The 15,165-nt window shown below is 40.3% G+C and overlaps 1 protein-coding gene across 15 annotated transcripts in view; it reads left to right on the top strand.

Moving 5' to 3' along the window:
* The window catches only part of cacna1aa (calcium channel, voltage-dependent, P/Q type, alpha 1A subunit, a), a 94,316-nt gene that overhangs the window by 10,624 nt on the left and 68,527 nt on the right, over positions 1-15,165 (top strand). For all 15 annotated transcript variants that reach the window (XM_062984892.1, XM_062984893.1, XM_062984887.1 and 12 more), the window contains exons 2-4: positions 5,320-5,425; positions 5,685-5,824; positions 14,074-14,165. In XM_062984892.1, coding sequence (XP_062840962.1) covers positions 5,320-5,425; positions 5,685-5,824; positions 14,074-14,165 — 338 coding nt within the window. The remainder of the gene's footprint in view (positions 1-5,319; positions 5,426-5,684; positions 5,825-14,073; positions 14,166-15,165) is intronic.

Below are 15,165 nucleotides of genomic sequence, written 5' to 3'. Positions count from 1 at the left end.
TCCACTCAGAGTTTCGTTCTTAATGTGTTTTGTCATGAGGGACTAAATAAATGTGTGATAATGTTTTAAAATGGCTTCAAACGTTTTTAGAACTATTCCTGAGCCCATGAGGTTATTATTATTAAAGAAGCTTCCTAATATTTGTTGCAGTGCTGTCTAAGGGGTCACAGGAATTCAATACTGGTTTTCGAGGTCGCCCTTTATGCGGAGTAATGCACCAGTAATGTAAATTAAGACCTGGTGCTAATTGCTTTAACGGGCAGCACAGTGGCTCAGTGGGTAGCACTGTCACCTCACAGCAAGAAGGTCCTGGGTTTGATTCCCAGGTGGGGCGGTCAGGGTCCTTTCAGTGTGGAGTTTGCATGTTCCCCCCGTGTCTGTGTGGGTTTCCTCCCGGAGCTCCGGTTTCCTCCCACAGTCCAAAGACATGCAGTCAGGTTCATTTGAGATACAAAATTGTCCATGACAACGTGTGAAATGATGAATCTTGTGTAATGAGTAGCTACCTGTTCTGTCATGAATGTAACCAAAGAGTAAAACATGACAGTAAAATCCTAATAAATAAATAATTGCTTTAACATTTTTCCTATATTGCAGCAGGCATGCAAAACCTCATGAAGAATCTATACATCTTTCAGGTCATGTGCATTATGTATGACTTATTTTGTTTTCAGTATATGTGTGATGTTATACTGTTCACCTGCATGCTTGTAGATGCAGATCAGAACTGTAGAAACGCATTAGCGCGCTGCACATACGTTAGATTGGGGTGATGAACCCACGACTGGTTAGTAAACATGCAGTACGATGTAGAGGAGAAGAAACAGGAGGCGGATGTAAACCGGTGACCCCCGGGAGCTTTACTCCACTGGGTGACGAGAAGCGCCAGCTGAGCTCACATAGTCAGCCGAGCTGACTAACAGCAGACAGATAATAGAAACACACACACACACACACACACACACACACACACAAATAATCTGTGTGAAAACACGATGAAGGCAGAAGTGTGAAATAGGTCACATTTACGGGACAGGGTGTTGAAGGAGCAGTACGAAATCTGATCATGATTGTGACCTGGAGGTGGCCATTAAGGTTGTATCCATGAATTGAATATTGGGGTGGCACCAAATCAACTGGGGGTAGGGGTGGGTGGTCCTTCCTTACACACTGATGGATCTGAACATTACGCAAAGCTATTTTTTAGATCAGAATTTGAAGGGGGGGGTCTCTAAGTATATCTGAATATTAGGGGGGGCGAGTACTCTCCCCCTCCGATTGTGATTACAGCCTAGGTCTGGTTTGGTTCTTCTTCGTGTTAGGCTTGAACAAATCAAAAAAGCCAAAAGTATGCAGACACCTGACTATGAGTTTGTTGGACAACACTTTCCAAAACTATGGACATTGATATAGAGTTGCATTTACCCCCCACCCCTTGCAGCAGTAACAGACTCCACTCTTCAGGAAAGGTGAGGTAGAAGTACTGCAGACTGAGCATCAAGGGTAGCACAGCTTAGTGTGTGTGTGTGTGTGTGTGTCAACCCATGTATTCAAACAATCCGGAGAGTGTGTATTAAATAAAATGCTGTTTAATTCTTTCTCACTTTTCCTTCATCTGTTTCTCTTCACATTTTCATATTTTTTCGTCTCTCTCTGCCCTGCGCTCTTGTGAATTATTTAGCTCTTGTGGATGTCTCGAGTGTGTGTGTGTGTGTGTGTGTGTTTGCGATCCTGACATAGGAGAGGGCTATTTTTAGGAAGTAGTGCTGGAGACTGTTATGAACTGATTTTTCAGGCTCGTGTTCCTAAAGTCACATGCCGCTGGTTCTACCGCTGCCGGATCTTTATCTGCTGCCCCTCGTGCGCCCTCGCACTGCTGAGTTTCGTGTGTTTGCACCGCTGCAGTAATTAAAGATGTTTGGTGGTTAAATCTGGCACAAGGGAACGAAATCTACTGCTGGACTGAGTGACTGACGATCATGTTAAAAAGAACAGCAACATATCATGTGTATATTGTAGTTTATTCACGTCTCGTAATGTTTTTTTTTTTCAAAAAATTTTAAGCTAATCTCCCTGATGAGCCATGTGTCATATTTTCCTAATGCTCAGCTTTTCCGTGTTAGTCATAATTACAGCTGAAATAATAGCAGGTAATGATTTTAGCCAGAATTCTAGTCCATTCTTCATTACAGGATTCTTACATGCTAAAGATTCATATTGAGATAGTATATAAAGATTGTATCTTTATTATATTTAACTTTTTTACATACACACTATATGGCCAAAAGTATTTGGACACCTGACCATGAGCTTGGGAGGGGGGGGGGGGGGGGGGGGGGTTGGTACTCTCCCCCTCCAACATATATTGTGATTACAGCCTTGGTCTGGTCTGGTTCTTCTTTTTGTTAGGCTTGAACAAACCATATGACCAAGGTCAGTGTATGTGGACACCTGACTATGAGTTTTTTGGACAACACTTTCCAAAACCATGAGCATTGATATGGAGTTGCGTTTACCCCACCTTTTTGCAGCAGTAACAGACTGCACTCTTCTGGGAAGGCTTTTCACAAGATTTTGCTGCTGATTTTAGTCAGAATTTCAGAATTTCCATTCTTCATTACTGGATTCTCACATGCAAGATTCTTATTGAGATATTAAGTATATTAAGATTGTATCTTCATTATATTTGACTTTCTTACATACACACCATATGGTCAAAAGTATTTGGACACCTGACTATGAGCTTTTTGGACATTCTAATTAAAAAACTAATGGTATTAAAACAGAGTGACCTCTTTGCGATCTTTTCGGCTATAGCAACAGCCGTTCTTCCGATAAGGCTTCTGTTTCATGTATAAAGTAAATTATATGCTATCAACTTTGCTGTAACAGTTTAGGAAAGGCCCTTTCCTGTTCTAGAAAGCTCTAATCTATAAAGACATGAAGAAAAGCTTGTTTCAAAGAAATTCCAGTGACCTGCACGGAGTCCAGACCTCAGCCCCACTGAACAGCTTTGGAATGAACTGGAACATCAACTGAGTGCCCAGCCATACAAATGCTCATAGAATAGCTGAAAAGATCTCACAAAGGTCATTCTGTTGTAATAGCATTTGTATTTGAAATAGGATGTCCGACAAGCTCATGGTCAGGTGTCCAAATACTTTTAGCTGTTTAGTATATTTGCCCTGACCAATCGTTAGGTAGACGCCTAAATTTATTAAGACATTTAGATTTTCATTTATCCGACTTATATTCGACTTACAGTTGTGACAGTGTATTATCTAAGGACCCAACAGTGGCAACCTGGAAGTGTTTAGGCTTGAACCAGCAACCTTCTGATTGGACCAGTACCTTAACCACTAGGCTACAGACAAAATACTAAATGGAGAAGCGTCATTAGCAATACTCAACGCACAATTAAAACAAGGAAATGGAAAAAGTAAGGAGTGTGTATTATTATTAGATCGCGCAGTGTGTTGAAAGCACAGGGCCTGTATGTTGAATTCATTAATAATGCAGCTTGCTGCTTCAGAACGGTGGTGATGGAATTAGAACGGCAAACGTCTTGGGACTTCAAAGCAAGACGAGGAAATCAATCCATATTTACATTTCAGTGAAAGGGCTTCGCAGGTCAGCCACTTTCTGAATCACTCAGCATGGATTTGGGTGAAACTAGCTCATGAAGTCTGTTAAATAAAACTAATTCGACTTCTTTTGAATGATGAAAGATTTAAGCAGACGTATTACGTAGTATGGTGGCGAAGTGTGTAGCAGTGTGGCCTCATAGAAAGAAGGGTCTGGGTTCAATTCCTTGGCCGGCCAGCCAGGGTCCTTTCTGTGTAGAGTTTGTATGTTCTCCATGTGTCCACGTAGGTTTCCTCTTATAAGTCCAAAGACATGCAGTCAGGTCAATGGGAGCAACCAAATTGTCCTGTGTGTGTCTGTGTGTGTTGTGTGTGCCCTGCGAATGACTGGCAACTTGTCCGGGGTGGTTCCCGCTTTTCGCCCAATGAATCGGACCCACAGTGACCCTGATGAGGATATTTTATTTATTTATTAGGATTTTAATGTCATGTTTGACACACTTTGGTGCCATTCATGACAGGACAGGTAGTTACTACTTACACAAGATTCATCAGTTCAATTTTTTTTTATGTCAAACACAGTCATGGACAATTTTGTATCTCCAGTTCACCTCACTTGGACGTCTTTGGACTGTGGGAGGAAACCGGAGCACCCGGAGGAAACCCACACAGACACGGGGAGAACATGCAAACTCCACAGAGAAAGGACTCGGACCTTTCCACCTGGGAATGGAACCAGCCTCAAACACCTAAATAATTCTAACTGTTCTCCTCAACCTTTAATTCTTTGTTATTTTTTAATTTCTAGTTCTGGACCAGCCTCTGGGCAGCTACTGTATTGGTGTGTGTGTGTGTGTGTGTGTGTATGTTTGCAAACAGTGTCTCAGCAAAGTATCTGTAGCTCTTGATATGCACAGCAAATTCACCCCCAAGTCTTTGTGTGTATGGAGCCAAAGCTGCATGTCACTTTCAATCACACATAGAGGCTAGTCTGGGCTGAATCCACACACACACACACACACAGTTTCAGTAGCAATCAGATGCATGTAATCATGGCTGGGTCTAGATATTTGTTTATACATTCATTTAACATCATGCCAGAAATGTAATTTTAGTTAAGAGAAAAGCACTTCTTGGAGTCACTCTGGATAAGATCTGCTACATGCAGTTAATGTATATTGAATAATCTGAGATAAAGGCTATGGGATTGGTTTGCTGAGGGGATTCGTTGGCGCAGTGCAATCTGGGGCATTAAGGGAAGCTTAACTGAAACTATCATGTCATTGTTTATTTTTTTAATATATGAATGAATGTATGAACGATTCTTCCCTCCATGAATGAGATGATGATAACATGGTACACACATGGACAGTCACCCTGCTGCATGCCCACATCAATGTGTGTGTGCGTGTGTAGTACAGTTTGCTCTTCATTAATTTAGTTCAGTGGATTTAATGACTTAATTGCTTCTTTCTATCTTCCATAACTGTAAACACTTAGTTAAACAGTGATTTCTTTTCGTATACACTTTAAATTTTGCAATATTGTACATAAATTGGACATTAGGTTTGCTCTTGAACACTGGTTGTATGATTCACCTGCATGTGATCTTTTTATATTATTATTATTATTTTTTAATTCAAGCATGTCTTCATGATCTTAAAACCTGTTCTGACTAATATTCATGCCTCTCTGTAGTTTGTAAATGGTTTTCTCCTTGACCTGTGTTCCTCACTCCGTTTGAGTACATGATCTTGGCCACCATCATTGCCAACTGCATCGTCCTGGCACTAGAGCAGCATCTACCCGATGGGGACAAGACGCCGATGTCAGAGCGCCTGGTAAGTCCTGTGTGTGTGTGTGTGTGTGTGTGTGTGTGTGTGTGTGTGTGTGTGTGTGTGTGTGTGTGTGTGTGTGTGTGTGTGTGTGTGTGTGAATGTGCTGAGAATGTCGTTTTATTCATTGGTGGCATTTAAGGCTGTCTAGTATTAAAGTCTAGTATTAAATACCAAACAATACTGCCCAGTTTCCCTGCTGGATACGTCATCATTACTAACAGTACGGTCAACATTTGTTCACTTTTCATTCTTTCTTTTTCAGGATGACACTGAACCTTATTTTATTGGCATCTTCTGTTTCGAGTCTGGCATTAAGATTCTGGCTCTGGGTTTCGCCTTTCATAAGGGCTCCTATCTCCGCAACGGCTGGAACGTCATGGACTTTGTAGTAGTGCTGACTGGGTGAGTCCAACAAAGATTTCTGGTCATTTATTTGGTTTAATGTTTTAAATGAAATCATGAAATATGAATATGCAGCCGAAATCAATAGTTTTTACTCACAACTTAAGGATAAAGGTGACAGATTAGGTGCAGGCTGTACTGTACCGTACTTTACTGAAACTGAAGGTCATAAATGACATAAATGATTTTTTACCAAGTGCAATCAGGGCCTCGGTACGAGTTTACGAGGGTTGGACAAATTGATAGCCTGGGTTGTGTCCCAAACCGCACTTTAGGTACTCAATATTGTGCAGTTATGCCATTGGTACTTTACTTACCATAAAGATAAGTGCTTTACTGTGGGTTTCAGGATGCCAGCACATTTGATTTTGCTTTTTAATTTTAAATTAAGGTTAGTCCCCACCTAATAATAAGAACTTTAAGAGTTTATACATATTTTCTCACGTGTATTTTGGGACTACTAGACCGCCAAACAATTAAGAATTAAAAACAACAAGATTTCAACACCTAAAAGATCTTCTTAAATATGATTATGGTTATAAAACACAAGCCTTGTCACCTACTCATCTTTTTGGAAGTGGTTCTGAACATATGAGAGTAAAATATAATGGTGAATAAATATAACTGTGGTGCAGTGGGTAGTGCTGTCGCCTCACAGCAAGAAGGGCATGGGTTTGATTCCCAGCAGCCAGGGTCTTTACTGTGTGGAGTTTGCATGTTCTCCCTGTGTCCCTGTGTGTTTCCTCTGTGTGTGTGTGTGATTGAGAGCTGCATTATGAGCAGTGCTCCTATAATGAGATGGTAAGCCAGGATCAGAGCAGCGCTGAGGTATTGAGCAGCTGAGAGATGGTACAAATGTCACCACACACACACACACACACACACACACATGAGAGGTGGCATGGGGTGCCATGTACAGTCCTGCCAGAGACATGTAGTGCACAGACGTCCTGCAGGGCTTTGGGAAAATAAAATAAACTGAAGTGATCAAAAAAACAACTATTTTATTAATGTAATAAAAAAGCTAGATTAATAATAGATCTTAGGATCCCACCAGTTTCATAAAAACTTTTTTTTCAATGACTGGAACATAAATCTATTAGGTTATTTCCTTAAAATATGACAACATCTATTAGATCTACACATAGAGTAAGTTACATTATTTATTAGGTGGTGTAGAAAGTCTATATTAAAAAATTTAAACAAATCCGACAGTCCGGATGATTTTTTTTCTCAGCATGGGTGACAAATTGGATTTTCTTCTTTGGACCTGGAAACAAAGGAAAGGTGAACTGGTAACACTAAATTAATATAAAATATCTATCATAGTAGTAAACAATGATAGATATTTTATATTAATTTAGTGTTACCAGTTCACCTGCTTATTGTGTAATGTTTGAACCAGTCTAAGTATAAACTATAAACTCTTATTTTACTCTTATTTTGCCTGTCCGAACTATTTTTGAAGTGTCTTGCAGCTAGGCATCAAAATCAAAGTTGGTGTATCCTCACAATTTATATTTTTGTTTATTACATTGGTCAGTTAGTTAATAAAGGTTCAAGAGAATAAACAAATCAGATTCTTGTTTTTATTTCAGTTTACAAAATGTCTTGTTTTTTTAGAACTTTATTAGGATTTAGTAATTACTGGTTACACAAGATCCATCAGTTCACAAGTTTAATGTCAAACACAATCATGGACATTTTTGTATCTCCATCTTACCTTCTAAACAAACCTGACTGCATGTCTTTGGACTGTGGGAGGAAACCCACACAGACAAGGGGAGAACATGCAAACTCCACACAGAAAGGACCCGAACAGCCCCAAATAGGGACTGAACCCAGGACCTTCTTGCTGTGAGGCGACAGTGCTACCCACCGAGCCACCGTGCCACCTTTTTCAGAACAGGGGTTTGAACATCTGTACAAGCTCAAATTAAAAGCCAACTGTACTCCTATGCTCTGAGGAAGTTTGTTTAGAAGGTTAGATGTAGTTTGAGAACTATTACAGAGCAAGAACATGGGTGGCACCATCCACAGTCAAGTACGGTTTAGATAGCAATCGGTTAGAATAGAATAGAATGCCTTTATTTGTCATATATACAGTACATATACACGTGTACAGTACAATGAAATTCTTTCTTCGCACATCCCAGCTTGTTTGGAAGCTGCGGTCAGAGCACAGGGTCAACCATCGTACGGCTCCCCTGGAGCAGAGAGGGTTTTGTTCATGAGCTGGGATTCGAACTCTCAGCCTTTCAGTTAATAGCCCAAAGCCTTACCCACTAGGCTACCACTGCCTTTACCACTGGCTAAGGCTGCCATGGAAGAAAAACACTTCTGCTCTTGCTTTTTCTTCCTCCATGTGAACAACAAGAAGCTTTTGCCAAGCTTTGAGTGCCAGTTTTGCCCATGGCATTCTAAACTTTGTGGGCTTTGGTGGGCATTAATCCCGCAGTTTGTTATTCATGAGTCCTTTTAATAAATTGCTTTAATAAAATACATTAATGAAAGCATTTAAGACAACGTATTTAGTGTTGTGCCATGTCATAAATACGGGTGGCACGGTGGCTCAGTGGGTCTCACTGTCGCCTCACAGCAAGAAGGTCCTGGGTCCGATCCCCAGGTGGGGTGGTTTGCATGTTCTCACCATGTCTGTGTGGATTCCCTCCCATAGTCCTAAGATGTCCAAGTGAGGTGAACTGGAGATACTAAATTGTCCATGACATTAATGTCATTGAGTTGACATGAACTGATGAATCTTGTGTAGTGAGTAACTACCGTTTCTGTCATAAGTGTAACCAAAAGTGTAAAACATGACATTAAAATCCTAATAAATAAATAAATGTCATAAATACTGTAGTATAGATTTTGATATGTAGCCAATGACTGAATGGCTGTTTTTGTAAACAGAGGCTTGAGGAAACTTATATGGTTTAATCGTGGGGTGTGTGTGGTGCATGGTGCATAGGTGTACTTACCGCTCAGGCTGTGTGTGTAAGGCGTGTGTAAGTAGGTCAGGTTGTGTGTGTGTGTGTGTGTGTGTGTGTGTGTGTGTGTGTGTGTGTGAGACAGCTGCAGAGAAGGAACGGAGCGCTGCCTCTGCAGGTCTGCCTCGGCTGCTGCAGCCATTTTCTCGGTGTTAATGTGTCATTGTGCCAGTCGAGCTGAGCGTGGTGGGATGCCTGATCTGAAATGCTTCGTTTGTGTGATTTGAAGGCACATAAGCACACCGGCGTCAGCGCACTGTGTGATGTGCATGATATCATGGCTGTATAGGAGGACAGCTTGAACACAGACCTGGAGGATGTACGTAGGTATAAAGATATAGTAGGCTGAGCTGGAAATGACAAGTAGTGCTAATAGAAAGACGAGTGGGGAGAAAAGGCACGGAGAGGGAGGCAACCGATGCAACTGGAGAAGTAATAGGTTGGGAAAAATGGTGGCAAGAGAGAGAGAGAGAGAGAGAGGACGAGCAAGCGAATGAGTGTGCAGGAGCTGCTGCAGTAACCTGTTTTTTTACTGCTGCAGATGATCGATCATCCAGTGCAGCCTTGAAACAGAGCTGGTGAATCTCTCTCGCACTCGCGCTCTCTCTTTCTCTTGCACACACTCTCTCACTCTCGCTCGTGCCTACATGCACCTTGTACCATACGCATCTCTCTCTCTCTCTCTCTCTCTCGCTCAGCCCTTCTCTGTGCCCCTCTCTTTGGTGTGTGGAGGTAAATGGCGGATGTTCCTTTCAGCTTTGGAGCTTTTTGAAGATGAAATGATTTGGGCCCCCTCTCAGCACCTCTGCCCTGGTGCTTTGATAGAACACACAACACACACATGCAGACACATGGACACACACCCACACATACACGGCATCTTTTTTAATATTTAAATATTAACATGCAGTATGTATGTAGATATACAGTAATTATACAGAGATTATGTAACATCGATGGTATTCTATGGATGTCTGTTTCATAATCTATTAGACCACAGATACTGAGCAGATTTTGATCGCGCACTGAAACGCCTGCTTCATTTAGACTGCAACAAAATGCTGGCGCTGCAAAAAAAGCTTTTAAAGGAACATGCAGTTTTGTTCAAGTGACTTAAAATGAAATAAATAATTGTTAGTTTTACTCACAGTTCTTCACAGATTTATCCAGTCAAGGGTTCAACAGTGGCAGCTTAGTGGGGCTTGAACTCTTAACCCTCCAGTAAACACCATTCATTCATTGTCTGTTTTACAACCACTTTATCCTGGTCAGGATCGCAGTGGGTGTGATGCCTTAGGCAAAAGAATGCATAAGGAACACCAGGGTCAGGTCACCAGTCCATTAAAGGGCATATATACACACACACATTTGCAATTTGCAGTAGCTCCAATTAGCCTGACTTCATGTCTTTGGAAACCCACACAGACACGTAGAGAACATGCAAACTCTACACAGAAAGGACCCTGGCCACCCAAACAGGGAATCAAATCCAAGGTCTTCTTGCTGTGAGGCGACAAGGCTACCCACTATACCAACCTTATTTATATATTTAAGTTTAATTCATTATATTTATTTTTATTATTTGCTTTTTTCAACTCTGGTTTGTGGTATTTAGTGCCAGTCTATCACTGAGCACCACACACTCACACATTCACTTACTCAGCTTACACACAGAAGCAGTTTTCTTTGCTAAGTATACATATTCTGTCCCTACAAAATAAAAATATGGGGGTGTAATATAAAAGGAAAGAAACACCACACGAACACAGGGACTAAGGACCTGTGTAGCACTCAGTTTATTTATAATCTGTGCCACCATTCCAGCCCTTAAGTAAATATGTCTAAATGCGGGTGCAGATAAAATAGAACAACACCTAAAAAGACGTAGAATGAGTAATTTAACGTACAGCACGATAAAAAGCAGGTACACAAACTAAATCCTCACAAACCATCACAGCATGTTTACTTAAATGACTTTTATTGACGTTCTTATGTCTACTTGTGGCAATCAGCACTGCGGTGTTTATTAAAGTGATACATAAATTCTCTGATCTGTCGAAATATTTGTGTGTGTGTGTGTGTGTGTGTGTGTGTGTGTGTTGCATTGTAAATGTACCAGTCTGATTTAGATTTCGGAACTCAAAAGGCTCTGTGACAAAGAATCAATCAATAAAGCAAACTCCTCCTCCGGCCCTGTTAGTGCAGCAACGCTGCCGTTCTATCAATGGCGGAAGAAGGTTGTCGTCATGGCAACTGTTATGAATGAGAACAGGGCCAGTAACCGTAGAAACGGTGTGAATGAGAAATCACTGGTTGCCATAGAAATGCAGGAGGTAGTGCACCAGCCTGGAAGACTCTCGCATCAGTTCCTGAACCGAGGGATCATTTAGGTTTATGTTTCTGATCGTTTTATTACGTCATTTTGTATATAATTATGTTTTATTATTATTATTATTAAAATAAATACCTGTAGTTGAATTTGTGTGGAATGAAATAAACCTAAAATGAAATAAAAGAAATAATAATTAATAATAATAATTAATAATCATGTAATTATAAATGTAAAACAAAACTGACTAAAACAAATAAACTATTAAATGTAATTTAATTTAAATATTTATTAGTGGTAAATGTAGATATAGAATGATAAACTAAGAAATAAAAATATTAAACCATGAAATAAGAAACCACTACATTATTATTATTGTATATAATTATGTGTTATTACTCACTCACTGGAGCCTATCTTAGCTTTCAATGGGCGCAAGGCACACAGTAACACCCTGGACGGGTCGCCAGTCCATTGCAGGGCAGACACACACACACACACACACACATACATAGGGCAACCTGACTGCATGTTTTTGGACTGTCTGAGGAAACCGGCGCTCCCGGAGGAAACCCACACAGACACGAGGAGAACATGCAAACTCCACACAGAAAGGACCCGGACCGCCCCACCTGGGGATCGAACCCAGGACCCTCTTGCTGTGAGGTGACAGTGCTACCCACCAAGCCACCGTCCTGCCCCATGTGTTATTATTATTATTATTATTAATAAAATAAACACCTGTATTTGAATTTGTATGGATTAAAAATTTAACTAAATAAAGCTCAAATTAAATAAAAAAAATAAACATTCTGTTTAATAATAATAATTAATAATCATGTAATTATAAATGTGAACAAAACAAACTAAAACAAATGAAATAAAACTACAATATTTTTAATTTAAATATTGTCAGTGGTTTTCAGATATAGATATAGAATGATAAACCAAAATAAAAATATTAAAGCATGAAATAAGAAACAACTACACTACTACTACTACTACTACTACTACTGTTATTATTATTATTATTATTATTTATTATTATATGCAAGGAATTTATTAATAATCAAATTATTATGCATAAATACAGGGTGGCATGGTGGTACAGTAGAGCATTGTCATCTCACAGCACAAAGGGTCTGAGTTCACTTCCCCGACCGGGTGGCCAGGGTTCTTTCTGTGTGGAGTTTGCATGTTCTCCCTGTATCTGTGTGGGTTTCCTCCGGGTGCTCCGGCTTCCTCCAACAAGTCCAAGCACTCAGATGTATCGGTGTTGGCATATAGCATTATTATTATTTACAGTATAACACAAGACAGTAAACATTTTCCACAAATACAGTAATGCAAAGTGTGTGTGTGTGTGTGTGTGTGTGTGTGTGTGTGTGTTGGAGTGCATTTGTAGCTGCGTTTCCTGCTGATCGATGCAGTGTTTCTGTTTATAACTCCTGCCTTCTCTCTGCCACTGACTTATTCCTAAACTGCCATTCATGCTGCTCACTCCTCTCATTATTCCCTTTAGTGTGTGTGTGTGTGTGTGTGTGTGTGAGAGAGAGAGAGAGAGAGAGAGAGAGAGAGAGAGAGAGAGAGAGAGAGAGAGTGGGTAAGAGACCTGCATAAATCAGGTAGAGCCGACAGAGGTGTTGGCACCTAAACTGCATCTCTAAAAATAGAAAACGAGGAAGGTGGGGATAAAGTGTGCCTCGTCAGCGCTTCTGCATGGTCCCATTCAGCTTCACCCCTCTCTGTTCATATCTCACTTCCTGCCTTCATCTCACTTCTCCAAAATTTCCCCTTCCGTCCTACCCACTGCACCAAGGTGTCCGGCTGCAGCTCTTTCCTGCTCTGTCCTTTTACTCTAGGCTGTTATCTGGATCGTCTGTGCTCACATTTCTGATTGATTTATTGATATTAATTAAAACAACGGTGTGTGTTTGGTTTGAGCTCTGTGTGTGGACCGTGCTCTCGTGTATGGCATCGTACAGAACGTGCTGTTCTGTAATTATTGCTCCTTCTGCCAACAACATCCACCGTCAGTATTGAATATCACTGTATATCACAGTGCAAAAACATCAGTCTATTATTGCATATCTTTTCATTCCACCTCATATAGAAATAAATAAATAAATACACATTTAAAGGTCAGTCATTTATGCTTCTGTTGACTGAATTATTGCACATGCTCTCTTACACAGACTATCATGTGATGGCGCCACACACCCTACCTTGTGCTCTAAGTGTCCAGTAGACTGTAATTTGATATTCAGCCCCAGAAAAGCATGTCTGTTACTGACTGTAGTCATTACACAGCTTTTTATTGAGAAATATCAAACATTATTTAAACATTTGTACATATAAGTTGACAGAAATTCAGTCTGCTTTATCCTGATCAGGGTCTAAGGGCAAGAAACACCCCGGACAGGTCGCCAGTCCTTCACAGTGCAGACACACACACTCACACTTTCAATTTCAAGTAGCTCCAATTAGCATGACCGCATATTTTTGGACTTGTACAAGGAAACCCACATGAACAAAGGGAGAACATGCGAACTCCAGACAGAACGGGAATCAAACCATGGCCCTTCGTGCTACCCATTTTTGTAGTTGTTTTCCAGGTTTTCCAGGCTGGTGCTTTCCTGATTTGAACATTATCCAAATGAAATCACATAAACACATTTTAATTATGACAAACTGTAACTTGCTTGATATAAAATGCAAAAGTTATTTTCTTAATCTTGGAGGCTGGTTTTCTCTATGTTTCATACTGGTACCCTTGACTCAGCTAACAAACTCACTGTCTCTTGTACTTGCTTAATAAAAGCTTTTTAAATACAAGCGACAGCTCACAGTGTAACTAAAATATGTTACAGGTACATTTAGGGTTCACATTTACCCTGCAGATGTTTAGTTTCTTTCTCTTTCCTCTCCAGAATTCTCTCTACAGTGGGCTCGGACTTTGACTTGAGGACCCTGCGTGCTGTAAGAGTGTTGCGACCTCTTAAGCTGGTATCAGGGATTCCCAGTAAGTATCACGACTGGGTGGATGTAGGGAGCTGGAAAGTGAAAGCAGTACCTGCCCTTCTGTCACTTCCTTCTGTTATTGTCAGTAAATAATGTCAGAACACAGTTCATTACAGTTCATTCATACACTTATCAATTTTGTTTGTAATGCATGGACAAGTTGTTTCTGCATTACTGGGTTTTAAAGGCCCAACTTTAGCTATAGTCTTTAAATCATAGAATTCAACCTTAGTACCATTTTAAAAATAAAGCAGAGATGTGAGTCTACAGTTATACACAGGTTCTGTACTTTAGATCAGTGGTCCCCAACCACCAGGCCGTGGACCGGTACCAGTCCGTGGACTAATTATTACCGGGCCGCACAGAAAGAATGAATAATTAGAGATCGCTAGAAAAGCAGTTTTCACCGCTTCTATTTCGGGTGTTATTGTCATCCCTAGGTGGGAGCAGCGTCTCGTTGCAGTAAAAAAAGCTAATTTTACGTAATTTGTGGGCAATATTATTAAATTGCCCCCCTTCCCCGCCCGTCCATGAAATGATATCTTATATGAAACCTGTCCATGGTGCAAAAAGGTTGAGAAATCCTGCTTTAGATTAAACATATGGTGCATGAGGACCTTATTTCTGACTGATCAGTTTTTGATGGAATTTAGTACCATGCATCAGGATGAGCATGGTACTATTGTTTAAGATGCAAACAATTTACAGACTCAGACTCAGCTTTATTGTCATTCAACCACGTACATGATAGAACGAAATACAGTTACCCAGGCCTCGGTGTGTGCGACATAAATGAAATAAGAATAAACTAAGATAAGTATAAAAGTAGAATAAATAATTAAGTGAAAAGTATTTACATTTTACAGTATTGCACAAGAACTGCAGCAGCTTATGTTGATCTAAAGTGCATAATTGCAAAAAGTATAGCAGCAAAACTAAGCAGCAACAAATCACAAGATCCATAGGTACAGTGGTAGCTCAGTGATTAAAGTACCACACAA

This window comes from Trichomycterus rosablanca, chromosome 22 (assembly GCF_030014385.1).
Source record: "Trichomycterus rosablanca isolate fTriRos1 chromosome 22, fTriRos1.hap1, whole genome shotgun sequence".
Taxonomy (NCBI): domain Eukaryota; kingdom Metazoa; phylum Chordata; class Actinopteri; order Siluriformes; family Trichomycteridae; genus Trichomycterus; species Trichomycterus rosablanca.
Note: the sequence above shows the minus strand (reverse complement) of the source record. Positions and strands in the feature narration are given on the sequence as shown.